The 13,085-nt window shown below is 58.1% G+C and overlaps 3 protein-coding genes across 9 annotated transcripts in view; 1 reads left to right on the top strand and 2 right to left on the bottom strand.

Annotated features, from left to right (window-relative positions):
- Positions 1-1,586, top strand: part of Tbxa2r (thromboxane A2 receptor) — an 18,557-nt gene extending 16,971 nt beyond the window's left edge. For all 4 annotated transcript variants that reach the window (XM_023717011.1, XM_023717013.1, XM_023717012.1 and 1 more), the window contains one exon: positions 907-1,586. In XM_023717011.1, the coding sequence (XP_023572779.1) occupies positions 907-1,155 (249 nt within the window). In that variant the 3' untranslated portion in view covers positions 1,156-1,586. The remainder of the gene's footprint in view (positions 1-906) is intronic.
- Positions 1,587-2,018: 432 nt separating this feature from the next.
- Gipc3 (GIPC PDZ domain containing family member 3) lies at positions 2,019-8,441 on the bottom strand. Of its 4 annotated transcripts, none has more exons than XM_023717008.1 (6): positions 8,001-8,440; positions 6,916-7,101; positions 6,568-6,748; positions 5,310-5,422; positions 4,577-4,671; positions 2,019-4,475 (listed from the first exon to the last, which is right to left on the bottom strand). In XM_023717008.1, exons 1-6 carry the CDS (start codon positions 8,250-8,252, stop codon positions 3,410-3,412), a joined length of 1,893 nt encoding a protein of 630 aa, XP_023572776.1. In that variant the 5' UTR covers positions 8,253-8,440; the 3' UTR covers positions 2,019-3,409. The 4 variants fall into 4 exon arrangements, with proteins under 4 accessions (XP_023572776.1, XP_023572777.1, XP_004632768.1 ...); XM_023717009.1 differs by having other exon boundaries at positions 8,028-8,439; XM_004632711.2 differs by having other exon boundaries at positions 4,116-4,475; positions 4,590-4,671; positions 8,028-8,440.
- Positions 8,442-10,562: 2,121 nt separating this feature from the next.
- The window catches only part of Hmg20b (high mobility group 20B), a 5,489-nt gene continuing 2,966 nt past the window's right edge, over positions 10,563-13,085 (bottom strand). Inside the window, exons 5-10 of the mRNA XM_023716899.1 lie at positions 12,962-13,082; positions 12,715-12,761; positions 12,464-12,536; positions 12,089-12,304; positions 11,193-11,325; positions 10,563-10,686 (exon numbers count right to left, since the gene is read on the bottom strand). Coding sequence (XP_023572667.1) covers positions 10,653-10,686; positions 11,193-11,325; positions 12,089-12,304; positions 12,464-12,536; positions 12,715-12,761; positions 12,962-13,082 — 624 coding nt within the window. The 3' untranslated portion in view covers positions 10,563-10,652. The remainder of the gene's footprint in view (positions 10,687-11,192; positions 11,326-12,088; positions 12,305-12,463; positions 12,537-12,714; positions 12,762-12,961; positions 13,083-13,085) is intronic.

Consider the following 13,085-nt stretch of genomic DNA (forward strand, 5'->3'; position numbering starts at 1 on the left):
AAAAAAAAACTTTTGACTGTGTGTGGTGGTGCACACCTGTAAACTCAGCACTCTGTGCAGCTGTGGCAGGAGGATCACAAGTTCTAGCCCAGCCTAGGCAGTTTAGACTTAGTGAGACTCTGTCTCAAAATAAAAAAAGCCAGCAGCTGGGGCTCAGTGTGAAGGTCCTGTGTTCAATACCAGGTGCTGAAAGAAGGAAACTATGTATACCATGCATAGTTATATAAATTTAACGTAGTTTAAAAGTATTTGAAATATATATAAAGTTTTAGGGCTGGCCAAACAGCTCAGCGGATTAAAGTGCCTGGAAGGCTGGTTCAATCCTGGGGCCTCCCGTGCTGGCCCCGCCCCCGGGGGTGCTGCAACGGCAACTGAGACTGTGCGTTGTGGCGCGCCTGTAATCCCAGCTCTTAGGAGGCTGTAAACAGGCGAATCACTACGAGTCCGATCTAGTACTCATAGACCCAGAACACCCTGTAGACCCTTCCCTAAAATACAATGAATAAATAAATAAATATGGGCCAGGGAGGTGGCACAGTGGAATAAGTGCTTCCCTGGCAAGCTCAAGGACCTGATGTCGATCTGTAGTTCCACAAAAAAAAAAAAAAAAAAAAAAAAAAAGATTTAGAAGATTTAGATCCCGGCGTGCTGGTGCATTCCTGCCATCCCAGCACGCGAGAAGCTGAGGCAGGAGGATGGCCATGAGTTTGAAGCCAGCCTGGGCTATATGACGAGACGCCCCCCACCAAAAAACAACAACAACAACAAAAAAAAAAACCACCTAAAAAGTTCTCCGGTGGAGATCTTAGTTGAGCAGCACGGCGGGCCGCGCCGGGCGAGGGCTGAGGACGCCGCCTGCGCCGGGGTCCTGGCCCTGCGCGCTCACCCTGCCCCGTGGTCCCGCAGGTCTTCATCGCGCAGACAGTGCTGCGGAAGCCGCCGGCCATGAGCGCCTCCGGCCAGCTGTCCCGGGCCGTGGAGAAGCAGCTGCTCATCTACCTGCGCGTGGCCACCTGGAACCAGATCCTGGACCCCTGGGTCTACATCCTCTTCCGCCGCGCCGTGCTGCGGCGTCTCCAGCCGCGCCTCAGCTCGCGGCCCCGGTCGCTCTCCCTGCAGCCGCAGCTCACCCAGGACGCCAGGGGGCCACTCTGACTGGGGGAAGGGGTGCCCTTTTCCTGCCTGCGGGGCTCCCTGGTCCCTGTGCAACACCCCCTTCCCTGCCCTGCCCCCTCATGCCCCCAGAACTCCCAGGTCTCCTCCAGCCCCAGGAGGGAGTTTGGGGGCTCCTGGAAGGAATCGGACTACGAAGCTCAGAGGAGCTAGGCTTCTTCCCGAAGCCTTCTGAGCTGGGGTGAACCTCTAAGAGGAGGCCTTGCTGAGGTCAAAGACCTCCTCCGCAGCCCTACCTGGAGCGGCTCTGCCGAGACCAGGTTCAGCGTGCAGAGTGTGGAGGAGTTGGTCGCGAAGCTGAGGCAGGAGCGGTCTAAACTGAGCCCCGCCTGAGCAATTTAGCCATCTAGTGAGAGCCTGTCTCAAATTTTAAAAAGGGGGTGGGGTGGGGATGTAGCTTGGTGCTGAGCACTTGCCCAACATGTGCAAGGCTCTGGGTTGGATCCCTAATACATAAAAAAATAAACAAAATAATAAATTGAATGTGAACAGTGAGGGGGGATTTTCTCTCTTGCCAAAATATATCCCAAGGTTTCTGGCTTTATTTTCCTTCTGTCCGAGTTCAGATGGCTGGATGAGGAGGGTCATGTGCAGGCTGGGCTTGAACTTGGGCTCCTCCTGCCTTGGCCTGGGGAGATCTCCGGCCAGTGTCTGCTTTGCATCTCTCCCAGGTGACACCGCACCGCAGGGTCTATGGACAGCGCATTGGCCGGGACCATGGCAGGCAGCAGGGGCCAATAAATGACACTTTCCTGAAGAGGGCACTTGGCATGTAGTGGGTGTGGGTGGTGGCTGGCCCTTCCCTTGCCCCCGCACCCCCCATGACCACGGCAGGACACAGGCCGCAGGGTGTGAGGAGCCTTTATTCACAGGGCATCCTGTCCTGGGGTACAGAAGCCAGCGCCTCCACCCCGCCTCGTTCCCACACATCAGATCCACTTACAAGTCCCTGGGCAGGCGCCTGAAACCAAACCTTGTTTCCACGACCCCCTCCTCGCCAGCCAGGGAACGAGGTCACCTGCGGCGGTGTCTGGGGGAGAAGGCTGGGGGGGGGGCTGCGGGAGCTGCTGTGACTTCACACCTGGAGGGGGCAAGGCCTGGGGTGGGGCACACCCCACCCCCAGCTGGGGGCTCAATTGGCTGGAAACTCAGGAGGCTCCCCCTGGGGAAAGGTCAGGGGTGATGGATACAGGTGATGGGGTGAGCTTCAGGGGTCCCAGCTGCGGCTTGGGAGAGAGGGGGGGTTTCTGGGGCACAGAGGGAGCCACTGGGTGGGGGGCCAGGAGGTAGGCTGAGGAGCTTGAGGGAGCACCGGGGCTGGCCTGTGTTCCTGATTCTGGGTCAGGAGACTGAGGCTTGGGCCCCGGAGCTTTGCTGGCTGCTGGGGTTGGTATTTTGGGGTCCTGGCTCGGATCAGGAGTTTGGGGCCTTGGCCCACGTCTAGAGCTGATCTGGATCCTGGAACTGGCCTGGGTTTCAGGGCTGAGCCCAGTGACGGAGCTGGTCTGGTTTGTAGAGCTGGTCTGGTTGCCACAGTGGACCTGAATCCCAGGGCTGGGCTGGGTTCTAGAGCGCGGCTGGGTTCCAGAGCTGGGCTGAATCTCAGAGCTGGGCTGAATGGCAGAGCGGAGGTGGATTCCGGAGCTGGGCTGCATTCTTGAGCCGGCCTGGATACTGGGGCCAAGCTGTGCTCTAGGACTGGTCAGGGTTCTGGAGCCGCACTGTGTTCCAGAGGCAGGAGGGGTCCTGGAAGTGGGCTGAATCCCTGCCCTCGCCTGGGTTCCTGGGCTGGGCTGAGCTCCAAAGCTGACCTGCTTCCCAGAGTCTGACCGAATAACTGAGCTGGCTGTGGCCTGGAGCCGGTGTCTGGAGCGCGGCAGGGTTTGAGAGCCGTGGGGAGTGCCTGCGTGGTCCTGGGTCCTGGAGTTGGGCCTGCTCTCAGTGCCGGCCGGGGTGTCCAAGCCCTGGTCTACGGCAGTGCTGGTCTGTATCCCAGGAGGTGGGCGGCTTCCAACGTGTAGCTGGATTTGGGAGCGCAACTGAGTCTCAGGCACTGACTGTGTTTTGAAGTTGGATGGGTTTTCAGAACTGGTTTGTGCTGGAGAACCAAACTGACTCCTGGAGCCAGGTGGGACGCCTGGGCTGGGCTGAGCTCTGGAGTTCGACCAGGCTTTGAGGTCGGTTTGGGTCCCAGAGTTGGTCTGGGTTCTGGAGCTGGCTTGTGTTCTGCAGGGAGTCAGGGGCTCAGAGCCAGAGTCCTGGAGCCGGGCTTTCCAAGGGGTGTTCCAGAGGCAGGCTGAATTGTGGAACTGGGCTTGGTTGTGGCAGTAGGCTGTGCTCTAGAGCTGGGCTCTGTGGCAGAGCTGGACTCGCTGCTGGAAGTGGACAGGGGTGCGAGATGGGGGTAGGTGGCTGGGAGCAAGTGGGGTTTAGGGCAGGACTGAGGTTTGGATGGAGACTGCTCGGCGGTATGGATCTGGCTCCCGGGGCTGGCCTGAGCTCCAGAGCTGGCCTGGTGCTTGACGCTCTCCTGGCTTCTGGAGCTACCTGGTACCCCAGAATGGCCCTGAGTGTCTGGGTCAGGCTGGGCCGTGGGGCCGTCTTCCTCTCTGGACTCAGGATGACTTGTACGGCTGGGCTTGGTCCCAGAGCTGGACTGGGTGCTGGGGCTGGCACTGCTCGCTGAGCTCGACTGGATCTGAACACTTTTCTGGGTTCCAGAACGGGGCTTGATGTCAGGGCTCGACAGGATTCTGGAGGTGATCTTACTCTCAGGGCCGAGCGGGGCTGTGGAGCAGGGCTTCGTCTTGGGGATGAGCTGGGTTTTGGAGCTGGGCTTCTGTTCAGAGATAGGCTGGGTTCCAGAAGTGGGCTTGGGCTGAGGGCCATGCTGGGCTCTGGGGCAGGGCTTGGTCTCAGGGCTGGATTTCATCTTGAAGCCTGGCTGGGCTCTGGAGCAGGGCTTGGCCTCAGCTCCTGGCTTGCTCTCCGAGCAGGGCTGTGATGTAGAGGAGCTGGGTGGGATTTCCAAAGTGAGCTGGCTTCTGGAGGCAAACCTGGCCTCGGAGCTTGGCCAGGGCCTGACACTAGAGCAGGGCTGGGGTGGGGTGCTGGGCTCCGGGCTGGGGCTGCGCTGGCTCCCCGGGCACACTAGCCACAAGCCTCCCTGGCCTCGCCAATGGCGGCCCACACTTCCACCACAAACTCGTCCGGGAAGGCGAACTCGCCTAAGACGGAGTCTAAACAGCTCGCAAACTCCTGGACGCTGGTTGTCTTCTTGGAAGTCTCTACCATGGTGGATGCTGCAGGCCAGGCAGAGGAGGTGGGTGAGGGCACTCCAGGGCTCCACTCTCCAGGGACCCCATCCTCCGCCCGCTGCCACCCCTGGGGACCCCCGGCTTACCCTGGCCCCTTACCCAGCTCAGGGTCTCGGATGCCCATATAGCTCTCCAGCAGGTCATCCACCTTCCGGGACGCCTCCTCCTCAAACTCAGTGGGCTGGGTGTAGTGGGGCACAGAGGGTAAGAGGCTCCGAGCCCTGCAGCCACCCTCCCAATACCCCTTAGGAACAGCATGTGCTCCAGAACCACCGCTATACCAGCCTCTCAGCAGGGCCTACTTCCCAAGTAGGGAAACAGGCTCTGAGAAATGGACCTTTTTTATTTGTGGCACTGGGCGTAGAATCCAAGGTCTTTATACTGAGGTCCATTCCCAGCTCTTTTCTGGTTTTTTGTTGTTGTTATTTTTTTTGGCAGAACTGGGGATTGAACTCAGGCCCTTGCACTTGCCAGGGAAGTGCTTATTCCACTGAGCCATCTCCCTGGCCCCCTTTTCTTTCTTTCTTTTTTTTTTTTCTTTTTCTTTTTGGTACCAGGACCCAAACTCATAACCTCATGCTTGCCATTGTACCACTGAGCTGTATCGCCAGCCTCTATTTTCTAATTTTCATTAAGTTGCTAAATTGCCCGGGTTGGGCTTGCATTTGTGAGCTTCCTGCCCCAGTCTCCCAGAGTACTGGGGTGGCAGCTGTGTGTCACTCACTACCCCTGGCCAAGAAACGGTTCGTATCCAAAGCCACACTGAGGCAGCACCAAAGCTGTAAGTGAGGGGCCCTAGGGACCCTTCTTGTCACTCACCACTTCCTCCACAGTGGCAGCACCCCCAGAACGCAGCCTCAAGGTCTCCCTCCCACTGGTCACCTTCACTTCCACAGGATATTTGCTGCCCCGACTCCTCTGGCCAATCATATCTGGAGGGGACAGAGAGGGGTTGTGAAGTGCTCTGGATGTAGAGGAGGACCCAGCTCTGTAAACTCTGGGAAGCTGGCAGCTGAGTCTTTCTAGAACATCCTTGCCCTTCAGATCCGTGGGTGGATTTTTTATTTTTCAGTGTGGGGATCTGAACTCAGGGCCGTTACACTAGGCTCCATCCCGAGCCCTTTTTATTTTTTATTTTGACACACAGTCTTGCTAAGTTGCCCAGGTTGGGGGTCCAACCTGCTGTCCTCCTTCCTCAGCCTCCAGAGTTCTGGGATGACAGGCATGCACCACCACACCCAGCCCATGCAGGGACTCTTCAGAGATCCCTGTGAAGATTCCACTTCTCCTGCCCGACCCCAAACTAAATTGAGAGTCCAGCATAAGCCATAACAGGACAGCTCTAGAGCCAACATCCTACTCCTGTGCCCCGGGATGGCTGCCCAAAACTCCTTCCTGCTCTTAAAATGGCTCTAGACAGACAACACTAAGACCCAACTTGTGTTTGGAGAGTCAGCCCAGAAAAGCCCAGCTGCAGCACTCGCCTTTCCTGACTAACTGAGGCTCTCAAAAGTTCTCGGCCATGACGCGGGGCAGATGGAGAGCCCGGGGCTACCCAGTCTCCTGGGGCCTCCTAGACAAGCCAAGGCAATTCGAGAACCGCCTGCTTTAGAACAGCGCCCCCTGTGGGCCTTTGATGAGATGACGAGGATGCGCCTTGGGAAAACCAGCACGCTGCTGCCTTCACTGGCAAAGTCAAGCTTAAAACAATAGCAACAAACCCATGCAGCCAGGCATGGTAGCCCTTGCCTGTCATCCCAGCACTCCAGAGGCTGAGGCAGGAGGATTGCCTCCAGTTTGAGGCTAACTTGAACTACACAGCAAGACCCTGTCTCAAAACAAAGCAAAACATAAAGAATCTCAACCACCGACCTCTATCCATGTGACAGAGTGGACCTGGGCAATTCTCTGTCCTGTCCCTTCTGCCCTGGTCAACCTCCATCCCTCCTCCACAAATCACCCTAGCAGTCTAACCCCCTTCTGGTCCTGAACATCCATTTCTGCGCCTTCTATTGTCCCCTGGCCCCACTGTCCGGCCGCATCCCCACAACAGGTCTCTGGTTTCTAGTGGCCTCACCAAAAGCTCTCTTAGGCTGCACCAGGCGCAGGGTGAAGGGCTGGGACTTGGGGAGCTCCCGGAGCATCTTGGCCACTTCGTAGTGGCGGCACCCGACGATGGAGTGGTCGTTGATGGCCTCGATGCTGTCTCCCACGCACACGGTCTCAATACGATTGATGATGCTGCCTTCCTTGATCCTCTGAGGGGACCCACGTCATTCCCCGCTAACTCAGCCACCTGCTTTGGGTCCCTAGAGCCCCCAGGGATATCACACACACCCTCGCCAGTGCACTTGTACACCAACTCAGCCACACGATTTGGGTCCCCAGACCACCCCGTGGCAATCACCCCAGCGCATGCGCACACCTTGATGAAGGCATAGCCAGCCCCGTTGTCGGTGATGGTGAGCCCCAGCGCGTCCTCAGTCTTGGTGACCTCTACCTCCTTTGTCTCGCCGCGCACGTGGGCGAAGATAAAATCCTCCAGCCCTATCTGTCCCCCTAGCAGCTTCTGCATGTCCACTTTGTGGCTGTTGAGGGTACAGAATAAGATCTGCCCGGGGAGAAGCGAGCCTGAAATCAGCCACCGTGCCTATAGCCCCTTTTGCCATGTTGTCTGCCACAGATACCCCAGGGTTTGGGTCCATGGGCCTGATGGGGAAACTGAGTTTCAACAGGTGCAGAACTGGCCCGGGCTCCCAGCAGCCAAGATCCCAGCACATGTGAAATGGCAGGACTGAGGCCAGCGTTGGGGACATGCCTGTAATTCCAGCACTGGGGGAGGCTGAGGCAGGAGGACCACAAGTTAGAGGCCGGTATGGATTATTTATCTAGGCGCTGTATCAAAATAAAATAAAAAGGAAAAAAAAATACAACAAAATGGGCTGGAGATACAGCTTAATGGTAGAGTACCCTGGGCTCAATCCTGAGGGAGGGAGGGAGGGAGGGAGGAAAAAAGGAGGGAACAAGGAAGGATGTGAGGAAGGGAGGAGGCAGGGAGGGAACCCCTAGAATAGAGGAGGATAAATAGGAGGGTGTGGGCTGTAGAGGACCCCTCTCCCATCCCCGGGGTACCATTCAAAACTCAGTTTTTCAGGGTGCTGAAAATTAGTGGGGCCTTCTAGGGACTTCTGGGGGCACCAGGGTGGGCAAACCCCAGCCAGGCCTTTCCACCTGCTGCGCCCAGGACCACCCAGGCGCTTCTGAGGTTCACTCCCAGCTGGGTCCCGGAAGATATGCCGGACTCTTAACCTAGGGCCTCTCATCTCTTACAGGGTGCTCCAAGGGGTCCCTGGGACCTGGCGTCTAAGATCTGAGAGGTGCTGCCCTGTGATCAGGCGACCCAGCCTGATTCCCTCCTCCAATCCTGAGATACAGGGATCAGGGGATCCGGGAAGTGAGGTCTCCCGTCTAGGGTCCAGGATCCACCCGCGCCCATCTCCCACCAGGGACCTGGGCGCAGCGACCAGGGGTCTTCACCTCGGTGGGCGCGATCCCGAAGGCCTCGGCGATCTTGGCGTAGAGCTCGCGAACGTTGGTGAAGCCCTCGATCTTGCCCGTGGGGCTGCCGTGCGCCAGCTGCGTGCGGAAAACTAGGCGTGGGCGCGCGCGGGGCGCGGCGGGGGGCTCGGCGGGCGAGGGCGGGGGCGCAGGGGCGCGCGGGGCGTCTGCGCCCCGGGGTTCGCGGGCTGCTGCACTTTCCATGGCGGGAACTCGGCACCCACCCGGGCCGCCGCTCCTGCCGGATCCGCCGCTTCCTGCAGCCTCCCCTCCTCCGGCTGCGGACGCGACAGCCGAGCCGTCGCCGTGTAAGGGGATCCGGGAATCCGAGCCGCCAGGGAAGGTGACACCGCGATGCAGAGGGGGGCGCGGGCCCCAGGTGTCCAGACCCTGCCAGGCCAGCTGTGCCCTCCCCAGGGACGCTTGGCGTCTGTTGGGGCCTGAGCTGAGGACCTAAGAATAACAAGGATCACAAATAAGGTCGCTGGCCTCTGTGGCGCCCCAGGCTCACGCTCTGTCACTCTTTGCTAGGTGATCATTTAATCCTTACAGCAGTCTGAAGATGGGGCGGGAAATTTAGGCTGCTATAAAGTGAATAGCATCCAAGACCCTCCTCGGCACACAGCCCTCTATGGCTCCTACTTTCCTCAAAGGAAAAATCCAAGTCGCCCTTGCAGCGCATGGGGCCCTGCATGACCAGACACCTCTCTCAACCCTAGCCACATAGGCCTCCTTGCTGCTCCTCAACACCCGGCTCCCTGCGGGCGCAGGACCTTTGCACAGCTACGCTTTCTGCAAGACCACCTTTCCTTAGAGCTCTGTGTGATCCACTCCCTCAAGGCTCACATCTTTCTCAGAACACCACCTGCTGTCCCCACCTCCCTGTGTTTCCTCAGCTTCATTTTTTTCCCTGCCCCATCATGAGGTACATTGGGTATCTCACCTCTTCACTTTGAGCCCAGTCCATGACCCTGGCTACAAGAGTAGCTAGCTCCAGGAGGGCAGGGATTGGAGTCTTTTCTTCTGGGGCTGGACTGCTGTACACTGCACACATAAGTAGGTGCTTGCGTTGCTTGAGGTGGAAAGGAATGGATCTGTAAGGCACAGAGGTTAACCCAGGGGACCAGGACCCTGTAAAAATCCCCTGGGCATGCGTGACTGGAAACATTTGAGAATTCCATTAAAGTTCCTAGACAGAACCTGGGCATAGTGGCACATGCCTGTCATCCCAGAACTCAGAGGCTGAGACAGGAGGCTTGCCACTGGTTTGAGGCCAGCCTGGGCTACTAGTGAGTTTAAGACTAGCCCTGGGCCAGGGAGATAGCTCAGTAGAATGCTTGCCTGGCAAGCATAAGGTTATGAGTTCAATCCCCAGTTAAAAAGACTAGCCTGGAGTACATAGCAAGACCCTGCCTCAAACAAAAACAAAGAAAAACTCCTAGACAGGAATTATGGCTCAAAAAACAGTGCTTCTCTCTGGTGAGATCGAAAAACCTACTTTGAGGAGGGGACCATAGAGCTGGAGGGGTGGGATTCCAGCAGGGGCTGGGCTTGACAGTTTGAGAGGGAGTAGCTAGAGGATGGGGCTGACTACAATGTAGCCCACCTTGGAGACACTGTGCTCAATGGGATGCCAGGAGCGGAAGACACATAGCCATGGACAGGAAATGCAGCGGGACAGGCAAAGCCAGAAACAGGAAGTGACCTCATAGGTGCTAGGGCTGGGGAGGGGAAGAGTGAGGGCTCATGGGGATTGGGATTCTTTTGCAGTAATGAGAAAATACCAGAGCTATCTAATAGTGATGGCTAGGGGCCTGCCCCTTAGCTCAGTTGTTTAAGTGGCTGCTTCAACAAAGCAGTCAGCCTCAGGTTGCTGTGGTTCGATCCCCACAACTCCAGCCAGCCAAACATGCCCTGAAGGCATTCTGAGCCAGCCCCCCCAAAAATAAATACTGATGGCTACATGACAGTAAATGTACTCTCTGAGTTGTGCATCTCTACACTGCTGAAAAGTTCATGCTCTATGGAAGCCTTTCTGCTGGGAAAAGGTTTCTTATCCCAGCCTGGAAAAGCTGCCCAAAAGGTAAAATATGGCCAAGTCCCTCCCATCACTGTCTCCCCCATGCCATATTGGGAGGGGAAGGAGATTGATATCCCGCCTGGTTATGAATCTGGCCAAGCGGGGGCCTCAGTTTTCCTATCTCCCATGTAAGAAGGCAGATCTGGAGTCCGGGGCAGTGATGGAGGTCACAGGTCCAACCTCTGGCTGGTCCACACCAATAAACCACACGCACAAGTTGGAAATGCAAATTTCTACGAGTTTTTATTTTAAAAGTCTGGATCTGGACATGGGAAGGATTTGCCTCCCGGATATTGCTCAGTTGGACCAGGGGAGGTCAGCACCCCTAGGCCCTGCTGAGAAGGAGAGCTGCCACCAGGGTCTTCCGGTTGTGTGGCCAAAATGCAGCTTTTGTGGCGAGCAGTTCTGGGGGTGCAGGGAACTCCTAGGCAGCCCTCTCATGAGGCATGTGCTGTGGGTCCTGGGACTGCCTCAGGGCCTGGGAGTCCCTCTGAGCCCCGCGATCCTGGGGTTTCATCTTTTCTTCAGTGGTCAGTGCTTTCTCTGGGGCTGAGAGGGCTCAAGTTGAATGGGATGCTGTAGAGATTTAGTTTTAGGGGGGCTGGAGCCCCCAAGGTGCAGGATGGGGCCTGGCCCCAAAGGGTGTGCCCCCAGCCTCTCCTCTATCAGCTAGGTAAAGGGTGGGCCAAGCACAGCGCTGCTCCTCAGATCTGTGAGCACCGGGCCCTACAGATGCTCGCTGTAACAGAGAAAGAGGAGTGACAGTGACCCCATCATCCTCTGCCCAGGCCCAAGCCAGGGACCCTCAAGGCCAAGCTCTCTTAGCACATCCCAGGGCAGGGTCTGAGGGGTGCTCCTGACCTGGGCTGTTGGGCTCCACCCTGGAAAGCTTCAGGGTGGCTCTGGTCTCCAAAGGGTCTGGCCAAAGGCATCTGGGGGTTTCCCCAGCAGCCCCTTCATTATGCTCCCCCAGGTGCTATGGCCAGGGAAAGCCCACACACCAGCGCATCTGGACCCTTCAATCTGGCTCAAGCAGCCTTGGCCTGGGCACCTGCCGCACATACCTGGCAACCTGGGCCAAGATCTCCTTGATGCGCACAATGAGGCTTTCGTGCCTCGAGGGATCTCGCTCAATGGCGCCATGCAGCCGGGCCATGTAGAAGTCCAGGGTGCTGAGGGTTGGGGTTTCTCCAGTGCCTGTGGGAGACCATGGGAGGGGGGAGGGATCAGCTGGCAGAGGGGAGGCCCCAGGGCCGGAAGCCAGGAGTGTTGGTGGGGGATTATGTTGAGTGCCCAGGCCAGCTGGAGGTGCATGGTTGTCCAAGACTGCCAGCGCGAAGTTGGGGGGCACTGGGGCAGAGTGAGAGGGGTAAGGGCAGGGCCTGAATCCCGGATGAGCAGGGATGGGGTTCTGGGAAACAGCAGGATAGAGTAGAAGATATGGGACCAGAGAACAGCCAAGGGAGGGCTCCCGAGGTAGTCTGGGGAAGAGGAGTCAGTAAAATGGGCTCATGGGAACCCGGGTTGGTGGTGGGAATCAAAGGAGTCAGAATGGGCAGTGATACAGTTCTGGGCTGTCAGGAGAGAGGAGCTAGGTGGGCAGGGATGCGGCAAGATTCTAGGCAGAGATGAGCCTTGAGGACTAGGGGGCGTGGCCAGCAGAGTGGTACTTTTCAAGTGACAGAGAGGAAGGTGCAGTCAGAGCCAGACACTGAAAGGCACTAGTTGCAGGAGCAGGAAAAGGGGTGGAGTTAGAGCAGCCGCAGAGGCGGTGCCCACCTGGGGGCGGTGCCCACCTGGGGGTGGTGCTTGAGGAGCCCAAGATAGAGGAGGTGGGGGCAAACGAAAGGACTTGGCCGGGTGAGGGCCTGGCGGAACTCGGCCGGCGCCATGGAGCTGGAGGGGGAGGGGTTCTCTCGGGGCGGAGCTAGGGGGTGGGGCTGACGGCGGTGGGGCTCACCAGGCACGGGCAGCGAGGCGAAGCTTGCTGTGAGAGCCTGACGCACTGCTTGGAGCTGCTGCTGCAGGGCCAGCGTCCGCCGCTCCTCCAGCGCCAGCTCCTGCTCCAGGCGCTCGCGCGCACTGCTCATGCTCTGCGTGTGCCGCTGCAGCACGGCGTTCTGCTCCTCGAAAGCCACGTTCATCTTCCGCAGGCGTCGCAGCTCTGCCTCCCGCGCTGTGGATGGGGGCGAGGGGGACCAGTTGGAGTCTCAAGCACCTCTCGCTGCTGTTCTGCCCTGCGTTCCCAAGCCCTCTGCTTCCGACTCCCAGGTTAAGGCAGGCTTCTGGGCTTTGGAAATGAACCCTCCCTCCTTTGTGCCCTAAATAGTCTCACCTTTGTTTTGGTCCAAAAATTCTTCAGTGAAGATGGGGACGTCGAAGGTAGAGAAGCCATCGCAGTCCCCACCCTGGGACAACGGGACCAGGTGGCAGTGTCTTTTAGGGGATAGGCACACCCCCTGGAGGTTCCCAAGCCTGGGAGGGAGGGACTTGGAAGTGGACCAGGGATGCCCACTTGCGCCCTAGGACTGGTCCCGACTCCTGAGGGGTCTAGATACCTCCAGCTACCCCCAGCTCTTGCTGTACCTTGTGTCCGTTCAGGAGCGTGTTCATGAGCCCCGAGCCGGAGTCCTCTGGGGGCAGGAAGGGAGACAAAGTTAGCCTCTCAGGTTCCCAGGCCACCCTCTGTGCCCTGTCTCTCCCCTAGTTACAGTGGCCTTCCCGGTGGGTTGCGCTGGGACTCCTGCGGGGCTCAGCGTCTGCCCTGCCCAGTGGTGGGGAGGGGCTGCTCTGCGGTGAGTCTCGGCCGCCAGGCTCCGACCCACCTACCTACCTTTCTTAATCTTCTTCTCTTGGATCTTCTCAGTGCACATCTTATAGGCCTCAGACTGCTGGTAGGCCCGCAGCTCCTTCATATACTGCTGCTTCTCCCTCTCTGCCTCATCCAGGTACCGCTG

The sequence above is a fragment of the Octodon degus genome, unplaced genomic scaffold, assembly GCF_000260255.1.
Source record: "Octodon degus isolate 3935 unplaced genomic scaffold, OctDeg1.0 scaffold00050, whole genome shotgun sequence".
Classification (NCBI taxonomy): Eukaryota; Metazoa; Chordata; class Mammalia; order Rodentia; family Octodontidae; genus Octodon; species Octodon degus.